Source organism: Hippocampus comes, unplaced genomic scaffold, assembly GCF_001891065.2.
Source record: "Hippocampus comes isolate QL1 unplaced genomic scaffold, H_comes_QL1_v1.1 scaffold401, whole genome shotgun sequence".
NCBI lineage: Eukaryota > Metazoa > Chordata > Actinopteri > Syngnathiformes > Syngnathidae > Hippocampus > Hippocampus comes.
Genome location: NW_017805210.1, coordinates 1 through 10,996, shown reverse-complemented (window position 1 = coordinate 10,996; position 10,996 = coordinate 1). Strand labels below are relative to the sequence as shown.

The 10,996-nt window shown below is 47.8% G+C and overlaps 1 protein-coding gene across 1 annotated transcript in view; it reads right to left on the bottom strand.

Annotated features, from left to right (window-relative positions):
- The window catches only part of LOC109515232 (sodium channel protein type 5 subunit alpha-like), a 29,507-nt gene extending 18,630 nt beyond the window's left edge, over window positions 1-10,877 (bottom strand). The window contains exons 1-7 of the mRNA XM_019868889.1: window positions 10,686-10,877; window positions 7,226-7,366; window positions 7,005-7,125; window positions 6,733-6,929; window positions 5,625-5,745; window positions 452-606; window positions 201-374 (exon numbers count right to left, since the gene is read on the bottom strand). Coding sequence (XP_019724448.1) covers window positions 201-374; window positions 452-606; window positions 5,625-5,745; window positions 6,733-6,929; window positions 7,005-7,125; window positions 7,226-7,366; window positions 10,686-10,832 — 1,056 coding nt within the window. The 5' untranslated portion in view covers window positions 10,833-10,877. The remainder of the gene's footprint in view (window positions 1-200; window positions 375-451; window positions 607-5,624; window positions 5,746-6,732; window positions 6,930-7,004; window positions 7,126-7,225; window positions 7,367-10,685) is intronic.
- Between the last annotated feature and the right edge of the window lie 119 nt (window positions 10,878-10,996).

Below are 10,996 nucleotides of genomic sequence, written 5' to 3'. Positions count from 1 at the left end.
TTGTCACTTGAGCAACTGTGATGTCATCAAAATGGCCGCCCCCAGAGATGCATAGAAACCATTTTTGCTGCTTTGATTCACATTCCACAAACGCAATATCCATCAGAATGCCGTGTTTAGACGAGTGGGGTTGCGTTCTTATTTCTACGTTTAGTTTGAAAGTACACCTCCACTGCATTTCAAACGTTTTTCAAGCTTACATCCACGATGAGGAAGTCCAGCCAGCACCAGTAGTTGGTGAAGTACTTCTTGAAGCCGTATGCCAGCCACTTGAGCATCATTTCCAGGATGAAGATGTACGTGAAGATCTTGTCCGCGTACTCCAGTACCACCTTCACCACCTTCCTCTGCTCGATGTAGATGTCCTCGAAGGCCTGATGACACGGAGGATGACGGAAAATGTAACACACACACATAACAAAGATGTGCGCGTGTCTCCAGAGTTCCTTACCAGCGCGCCCGAGCTGAGCAGGATCATGAAGATGATGAAGGACTCGAACCAGCTGTGCTCCACGATGTGAAAGCAAGTCTTCCTCATGCGCCACCACACCTGGCCCAAGCCTGACGTCGTGTCCACGTCGCAGCACTTGAACCTGGACACGCATACTGCATATGCACAAACGTATGGTGAAACACCGAGTGAACGTTAAAATTAAAAAAATTTTTTTAAAAAAGGCCACCGATGTTCAATTCCAACCATGCGCGAGGAGTGAGCGCATTTCTTAGTTGCCCATCTGTATTCACGACACAAAAGCACCACAAAATATCGATGTCACTATATAGGTCACGGTACAGAAAGTGGCAGTGTCCAAGATGGTCGCCGAGTTGCCACGGTTACCGCAAAGGACAGCCATCGAGCTGACGGGATGAGAAGCCATTTGGGTCCTCATGACTGACGACATCACCGACTCTCATGGGCCCTCCCCGATGATTGCTTGGGCAATTAAAGCTACGTTGCCGTGGTTACTAATTGGTCGAATGGTGATTTAAAGCTGCACTACTCAATCAGACGGAGCACTTGTTCCGTGTGACAGGAGGACGATAAAACGCCCGTGCCAAGCCGTTGAGTATTTCTTCGATTTCCTCCTAGTGTATTGAAGGATCCGCGTTGCGGTGCAGTTTGTCCTCATCCGTAGGACAATTCCGTGTACTGCGGTGTGACATTGAAACGATGAGGCTGCAGTGGTTGAATGATGACCGTGCGCTACTAGAACAACTACATTAGGATAAACTGTGTTAGTCTGCACGCTACTTGTGTTAACTCGTAAATTTATATATGGTAACTAGTAGAATTTTACACTGTCAATAATGGCGATGCCAATAACACATTATGCGCTACTCTAGCATAACCACTTTTTTTTTTTTCAGCTAGCATGCTATGCTAAATTCCATCCTATGTTAGCTTGGCGAGTGCTACGATTTACATTGTGTTACTGGGTCTACCTTTAAATTTCGTCTGGTAACGTAGGTATTCGCGTTAATGTGCCTTTAGCAGCTAATTACTAAGTTTCAATCTTTTTACATCAATTTTTTTTTTCAGCTAGCATGCTATGCTAAATTCCATCCTATGTTAGCTTGGCGAGTGCTACGATTTACATTGTGTTACTGGGTCTACCTTTAAGTTTCGTCTGGTAACGTAGGTATTCGCGTTAACGTGCCTTTAGCAGCTAATTACTAAGTTTCAATCTTTTTACATCAAGTAATAGGACAAGAAACAAAGTTTGTGTTTTATTCAGAACCACAGCCCGGTTCTCAGGTCAACTCCGGTTCTGTGCACATGAAGGAGAACATGTGTCAGTGAACATGTCTTGCTCGCGGACACTGCGGCATGCTTCCGCCTGACACCACACGCACGCGCGAGCACGCACGCACGCACGCACGCACGCACGCACGCACGCACGCACGCACGCACGCACACACACACACACACTCTTGATGGCATGTGTGGTGTCGCATCAGCCAAAGAGCTGGCATTTAGCAGCCTAATGAGGCAGCTAATCTTACGACGCTGTGTGCGTGTGTGTGTGTGTGTGTGTGTGCGCCCGCGTGCGTGTCTGTGAGTGTGTCACCGAGGTTCATTGGGTCCTTCTTTTTGCATGCGAGCAATTCCATGTGATCTTTCTGCAAATGTGTGTATGTGTGTTCAATGATAACAAGCACATGTCAGTCCATCATTCTGTCACGCTAACACTCGCGGCTAATGCTAACATGAGCAGCAGCATACTTTTTCCAGGTCATCGACGAGTAAGGTGGCGTGAGCGCAGCTAAGTTACCAGGAGCACTGCCTTGCTTTCTAGCGCATTGGCTACTGGGTGCGCCCCATTCTCACAAAACTCACTAATACCGTAAAATAAAAAAATTCTAAATTAGCTAATGCTATCAACTTAATAATAGGGTAGGGTTTTTTTTTTTTTTGGTTGTGTCATCATCAGCAGAGACTGAAAAATGGTACAAGCATATTCATCAAGATAGATTCTTGCCACAAATATCCCAAATTAGCAAGTAAAAAGGTTTTTGATTGCCTAACAGGGCCACAAGATGGCGACAAAGCACCAATAATGGCAAAACATGAGTTTTTCGTAATTTCAACACAGTTCCTTGACACCAGCATGCCACCAGATTGCAGATTTCTAAATTGTATTTATCTCATTTTATCTACGCTGCACTCATTCGCTGACAGACATGTTACTCACCAAGCCAGGCCCCGCCTTTTAAAGCCACACACATTTAAAGTCACGCATAATACTCACTATGGTGACCCCTGATGGGACAAGCTGTAAGTTAAAAGTTAACACAATAACAACTGTATTTCCTTCAAACTTAGGGGGTAAAAGTAAAATAAAAAATAAAAAGAAAATTGATTCAGAAAATGGGGGGGATGGACAAAAAATCAATTTGAGCACAGTAACCAATATTCGCACTTGTACTCGCGCATCGACTGAGCACGAGTAAACGGCGAAGGCGCAAAGTTGCATCAAAGAAGCCGAGCTCAGCAAGAGTGTGTGAGCGTGCGTGCGCGGCGGCGCTGGTGGCGAGCGAGCGAGTGAGACACTCTTCATCACAAGTAGAAAAACAAGATGGTGACCTTCACTTATCTCCAAGCTTGCTCAACACTTGCTGGGATTTTCCCGCTCAGCTGACCTTTTCTGCCTGCGACGTGAATAATTAGTGGCGGTGGCGCACCTGACACACACACACACACACTCACACACACACACACACACACACACACACACACACACACACACACACACACACAAATGCAGCCGCATCACAAGCTCAACTTTTGTTGATTGTTGACAACTGCAGTGGTACTCTCTCCTTCATCAAGACAAGCTTTCTGCGGACGCTAAGCAACCATGGCGCATCCTCTCCCCAGCGCACAGCAAGCAAGCTGGGTCGCCAGCGGCGGCCGCCGGACCAACTGGATGTCCTGCCAAATGTGGAGGCCTCGGTGGGCTCCAGATGGCCAGATGTACGTACACAAATACACACATATGCGCACGCGCCGCGCATGAAAACACACAAAAAAAAAAAAAAAAAAAAGCTTACGTTTGGTAGTTACTTGTTATATGTTAATTATGTCGTTCAAATTTCCTATTTTTGGGAGGCTGCCCGATCCGTCTCGCCAGGGGCGCCGGCCTGGCCATGCGACATGAACAGCTGTTCCAGTCTCTGAGGTTCCCTCAGCAGCGGTACCGCTGCTGAGTCAGCAGCTGCCGGTACCGATCATGCCGTGACGAGCCAGGAACCAACAGTGCCAGGAGGCGGAGTCAAGACTGCCAGAAGGTGGCGCTTTTTTTGAACGCTTTATTTAATCAAGAGTACCGTAATGTGTCTCTTCAAATTATTTTGAAGGAATAAAAATACAACGAATTTGAAACCTATTTTTACACTACTTTTCTTTTTTTTTTTTTTTGCCGTGGTTTTGTTTCAGTCGAACCAAAATTTTCATCTTGATGCTCCGTCGGAGCGAAGGTGTGCAGCTTCCGCGTGGGAGCCCAAAAAAAAAAAAAAAAAGTGGATTCATCACAGGCATGCCACGTTCCCAGCTGGGTGGCCCGATTGTGTCGCAGCCATTTTGTCAAGCCGCTGGAAACGCTTGCGCTTCTGTTCTAATTCACTTCGCGCAACTGATAAAATGAACACTGCCGGTCACTTCGTTATTATTACTTATACGCACATCGAGAAAAGGTCATTGAAAGGTTGAGAGTCATATCTACCCGAACTACAAAGAGTGTTCTTTGCGACGAGGAAAGAAAAGAGCAGGAGTTATGGATGTAAATAAACGGCGGGAAGCTGCTGAGTCAGGAGGGAGCGCAGGTGCCGCTCTCACCTGGACTATCCGCCTCCATAAATCTCCCCGTGAAGGGATGAGGTCGAGGGGGCGGGGCTCCCGCCGATGACGTCGCACTCGTCGGCTGTTTGCGTCGGGTAGCGCGTTCCCCAACTCGCTGACTGCGCAACTAAGCGCCTAAAGCACTTTGTCAACCCCGGCGATGATGTCATCAGGAGAAACGGTGGGTGGGAAGTGAGTACAAATACCTTGTTACCCTGCACTGAAGTATATTTCTCAGGCATCTGGCATTTAACTGAGTATTTATTTCCAGCAGCACTTTCTTGAATAGCTTCGAGTGTTAAACAAGTGCTACCTAATCGTTAAAATAACTGACAGTGAAATATTCAGTTTCCGTTTTAATTTTTGTTCTCAAGCCCAGGGGTCCCCAACCTTTTTTGCCCCACGGACCGGTTTATGTCAGACAATATTTTCAGGGACCGGCATGTCAGGTGTGGCGGAAATAATACAACAAAATAATATGGTATGAGCTGCATGAAAACTGTGGTGTTTTCGAAATATAATAATAAACACAAGGAGCGTCTAATCTGGCCGCAACACTCTGATCGCTATGGTAATGTTTAATGCCTTCAAAATACGATACAATGCAAATTCAAAGTGCATGAAAATGACCACTCACCACAGCCCCGAGCTTGATTTTCTGCAACCAGACAGTCCCATCTCGGGGTAATAGGAGACAATGACACCTCAAGTGTGTGTTTTGCGTCAAGTCTACTTCGTAATTTTGTTTTAGTCGCCGTTGCTGCAGAAAAGCCCCGCCTCACACAGGTAGCATGTCGGAAATAGCAACAGTCCTTCTGTGGTGATCTCAGAATATTCAGCCATAACTTTAATCCAGTTGTTTCGAACGTACTTTTAAGGCCGCTGTCATTTGATCTCCAGCAGTTTTTTTACTCATTTTGCGAGCTCTGGTGTTTTGTTTTTAAGCGGAATCGGTCACGTGACGGGGGAAAGCGTGGCTTGACGTGTGTCAAGCGTGACACAGACGGATGTAACGGAGAATCCGGTAATTTTTCAAAATAAAACATCTTTCGTATTCCGAAATAAAACGGAATTAGGGCAAGTTCTTTCTGTGCGGCCCGGTACCAAATGCCCTGCGGACCGGCGGTTGGGGACCCCTGCTCAAGCCCATTTCAGGGTCTGCGTGCTTTTCCTTTCACTTATGTCAATGAGTACTCCTACTTTTACCAGACTTTTCGCAACTTCCGATAAGCACATCGGTTGTGACGTGCGTGTGTGCGTATGTGTCCGGGTATTTCGCACTTACTGTCAGGGAAACAGTTTTCGGGGTCCATGGCCTCTTCAGCCATCTCCGAGTACTCATCTTCCTCCTCTCCGGGTTTCCTGAGGTCCACCGTACTGCCCTCCGATAGGCTGATGTCGTCTTTCTGCTGAGCACATCAGCACGTGTCACCATGACAACATCGTCATCATCATCATCAAGTATTGTGGATGTGGATGCCAAGACGTGACAACAACACAAGAGCACATAGATGAAAAAAAAAGATACTGCATAACTCATAATAATTTGATATTTCAATAATTTACTTTGATTAATTCACCAATTGTATATTTAGAGCAATAAATTGAACAAAAACAATAAAACCAAAAAAAAAAAAAACGTATGTCAAATGTCACATTCTGTCAATATTGTTGTTACATTCTTTACAATCAATCATTTTAACCAATTAGTCAATGACATCAATTAATTTTAAGCTAAATAAATACAACAAACACAACAGAACAACAAGAGTGCTGATGCTGTGTGAAGGTCGTTTGAAGGTGAGAGAACATTTTTGATGAGCAAATCAAAGCTTTGTTCCTGCAGTCGACACCTGCACGGGGGTCAAAGGTAACCCTCCGCCGCCGGGGGCAACAGAACGCACCTGCTGTTTGGCTTAGCATGATATTTAGCCTTAGCTTAGCATGAGCTAAAAAAAAAAAAAAAAAAAAACAAAAAAAAAAAAACGATGGTCTTAGACGAAGACTAGCGCCACCTAGTGCTCATCTATACTCGAAGGATAAAGTTAGCTAGAAGGGGCCTGACCTTTAACCTGACTGTCTAACGGCCCGCTGGCTTTTGTGACGCCGCCAAACTTCCATCCGGGAAGTCGGAACCCAAGTGAGACAACAAACCAGGTGCGCCAGATGATTAAAGATGACAAAATCATCATCAACTGAGTCAGCGTGTGTGCGCTCGCGCACACACACATACACGCATTCGCACGCAGAAACACACATAGAGCATGACACCAATCTGTCATTCCATGTTACACGCAAAGAAGGATCTCCTGCTGCCGACAGTGCACATACACACGGACACTTGTCGGGAATGTGCGCGCGCGTGCCTCTGGATGCGCGAACGCGCGCATTACCTCGTCCCGCTCCGCGTCGTCTCCCTGCGAGTCGTCGCTTTGGTCCTCCTGGTCCACCTCTTCGTCCTCGTCTTCGTCGTCCTCCTCCGGGAACTCCACGTCAGACTCCCCGGGGGCGATGGGCACGCTGATGGTGAGGTTGGGGTTGGTCATGTAGCTGTCATCCTCGGGCGCCACGTACTTCTCCACGTGGCGTCCTGGAAGGTGGACCTGGTTCAGGTGCAGGCCGTGGGCGTGGCCGCGCGATCCGACGTCAGAGGCAGGCGCCGTACCTATGACGGCGCCGTTGGCCTCGGCGTGGACGCTGCTCAGACGCTTCAGCTTCATCATGGTTTTGGCCTCTTTGCGCTTCTGCCGTCGACGCTTCAAGTTCCCGTTGAAGAAATCCACCACCTGCAAAAAAGAAGGCGCGGGCAGAGGGCTGTTGTCTCTCGCTTAGTTTCGTTGTTGTTGTTTGTTTGTTTTTTTAACCGTGGCTAGAGGACTCGCCCACCTGACGGCGGCACCAGGCCAGGCCTCGGCCAATCCTGTGGATGGCGATGTGGAGGTTGTTCATCTCGCCGTCGTCGTCGGGCGCCGACAGATTGTCAGAGCTGAAGCTGCTGAGGAGCAGCGCCAGGAACAGGTTCAGCAACTGCGGACGCACACACGTGCACACACTGAACACAACTGCTGGGCCACGTTGCATCGAGCCTGCCGTTTAGCACCTTAGCATTTGTCCCAACTGACACGTGCAATGGCCAACGAAAAAGATTTGGAGACACCTGCTAGCTGAATATGAGCGCGAGCGTGTGTGTGTGTGGGAAGGGGGTCACAATAACAACACAACAGAGCAACACAATACAGAATTGTTACATAAGTATTGGATCCAGAAGCTTCCAGTTGGGTTTGTGTAAGAAGAAACCGGGCCAGTGGGTCAATATCTGTGTCCTGACCGTGTGTGTGTGTGTCTTTTTGTGTATCGACACCACCAGCGAGTGTCCGTCACTCTGTGTGTGTGTTGTTGTTGTTTGTGAGAACGGTGCGATATCCTATCACATGTCACATTTCACTGACCCAAAATGCCGGCGTGTGATTGGACGACGGGCAGCGATAGATCGATGCCGTCGACTGGCCCACAGAGCAACATGACCAGCAGACGGCCCTCGCCAGCGACCTCGCCGGACCTCGCGACCTATGACCTGACGCATGCGAACGCTTGCCAACAAACAAACCTGGACGTCGGCGAGCGAGCGAGCGTGGAAGGAAAATGTCTGCAGGATGGAACTAAAGGACATTTTCATACTCATTTAGAAGTTGTTGAGAGAACATTTCTCAGCCGGTAATGAGTAAACATGAAAGACAAGCTACAGAACGTGTGTGTGTGTGTGTGTGTGTGTGTGTGTGTGTGTGTGTGTGTGTGTGTGTGTGTGTGTGTGTATAAAACGCCGACTGATCTTGCTGTGACTTTGGTATATAAAATGTGCATTTTTTTTTTTTTTGCATATCAATGAGATTTAAACAAACTGTGAAGTGAGTAAAGTTCACCTCAGGTAGTTTCTTTCTCACACACACACACCTACACACACACGGACACACGTGTGGGTGATGAACGAGCAGTGAGGTGATCTGTTTTTTTGTTGTTCGTGCTCATCACACCAAAGTGCTGTGAGCAAAGCCCCCCCCCATGGGAAGGCGGACTGCAGGCTAAGAAGGAAGAGAAGGGGAAGGGGAGATTAGAGGGGAGGACAAGGAAGAGGAGGAGAAGTTAGGAAGCAAAGGGAAGGAAGAGCAGAATGAGGAGCGAGGACAAGGAAGAACCTGAAGAAGGAGGGAGGGCATGAGGAAGACGGGCATGAGCAGCCTCTGGACGAAGAGCAAGCATGAGGATGAAGAATGAAGAGGTAAGAAGTGGCGGGAGGACGAGGAAGAGGAGGAGGTCGAGCACCAGGAAGAGGACTAACTTCACATTCCCCCCCCCGAGCATTAACTTCATCAACTTCTGCAGAGATAATACAGCTAAAGACTTCCTTCTTTGCTTGTTACGTGAACAATAAGCCTGTTTGGCATAACTGCCTCCGCAGCGGGCTCCTTTCTCGTCAACGCAACGTAAAAATGAGTGGGTGGGGGGAGGTGAGGAAGAGGAAGGAGGACGAGGAAGAGCAGGGCGCCGTCGCCTGGCGTCCGGAGGCGAGCGCTCAGCAGGTGAATCGCTTGCTCAGGGAAATGTGCTCACCTGCTCGTTTGTCATGAGCAGAAAAGAGCAAACGAAACATCTGCTCACCTGCCGCGGCTGAACACGCGCGCGCAATAATGCACAAGCGCCCGCGCGCGCACACACACATTTGCGTCGGGCGTATTCATTCATTGGCTCGGGTCAGCCCGTCCCCTGCAGGAGGAGATAGAGTTGCTGCTGCTGACAGGAGAAGAATAAGTGTGTGTTTGTGTGTGTGTGTGTGTGTGTGTTTGATTAGCGCACCTTGCATGACCCCGCCCCCTTCCACCCTTCTGCTTTCAGCTACCACACACACACACACACACACACACACACACACACACACACACACACACACACACACACACACACACACACACACACACACACACAGTAGCTCGGCTTTCTATGAAATTTACCCCATGAAGCTGTCTCATGTCTGCACTTCCATCATTGTGTGTGTGTGTGTGTGTGTGTGTGTGTGTGTGTGTGTGTGTGTGCGCGGAAGATGATAGGCGAGCTCGTTATCCACAGAAAAGAAATCTCTCCTCTGCTTTTCATGTCGAGCAAGATGAGCTGCTGAGTGTGCATGCGTGTGTTTGCCCGCATGTGCGTGCGCGCACCCAAACACACACCCGCACGCACGCACACCCGCACGCACGTCTAAAAAGACATTTAAATGATGGCAAACAGGAATACCTCTAATGGTACAGGCAATGGAAAACTTGAAAGGAGCTTTGTAAACACACACACACACACACACACACACACACACACACAAAAAAAAGGAGATAAATCTGCAGATGGACAAGCAGAGGTAGGTAGAGACACTATGTTTAGACTACATTCGTAATTTTGGGAAAGGTTGTATTTGTCAGAGTAGTTTTATTGCAACATACTTTTTTTTTTTACTGTCAGAAAATGAAATATGTTTTGGTTTAGTATGTTATTTGAGTGAGTAGATGTTCATGCGTTGATTAAAAAAAAATCAATCCCAAGTTACTCACCGGTCAGTCGCTACTTTGAGTATTTTTACTTTTTACAGGTACTTGAGTCATACTATTCCGTAATAACGTTACTTTTACTCCAGTATAATTTGCGACAACTCGACCGGTGTCGTCACAATACCGAAAGTCTGATTTCGAGACTCAACCTGTACTTCGCTATTGAGACTGAGACGCGATCACAGAAAAAAAAAAAAAAGTACTTTTGTTAAGTAGGTGCCTCACGTCACCACATGCAAAAACGTACTGTGCGTTTTTACAGACGTGAATAATAAACAGCTTGAATCAAGTGCCCTTCACATATATTGTTGTAGAACTTAACGAAAAATATGAGGTATTGTTTCATTTTTGGCGGCAAGGTATCCTATTACTTTTCTCGTACTGGTATTCGGTGCTTCCCTCTCCTCTACCCACCTCTGATGTACAAGCAAAAGATGTATGCGTTGTGAATTAAAATAAGAGAGGGGCAACTTAGATTTTATATCGAAGAAGGAAAACTGCCTTTTAGAATTGGAATGGATGCTCAAAAAATTTTGTTGTTGTTTTTTTTTTTTTTTTTAATCCCTACTTGGCTTCTTCCACAGCAAATCGTGGTTCCAGGCATTCAAGCCTGTCTCCAAACGTGATGATGAAGCAGTTGAAAAGGTCTTATGGGCTGGGCGGTGGGGGGATGCGGTGCCTGAGGGAGCGCTCGGGGGAACGAGGGGGAGGGGGCGGTAGGGTGCTGCTGCGGGGGGTTGCGAGAGTCGACTCACCACCAGATTTCCGATGACCATGACGAGCATGAAGACGAGGATGCAGAGCGGCTGTCCGGCGACTTCCATGCAGTCCCACATGGTCTCGATCCACTCGCCGCACAGCACGCGGAACACGATGAGAAAGGAGTGGAAGAAGTCTTTCATGTGCCAGCGAGGCAGCGAGCAGTCTTTGGAGATCTTGCACACGCAGTCCTGAGGGGAAAGCGACCCCGAAGGGAACTCAGTTGGGTGAGAAGGGAATGAGGGGGGGGCTTGTGAACTGTTGTCTCCCTGGGGACCCGCATTTGCCAGTTGTCGAGACCCACTTT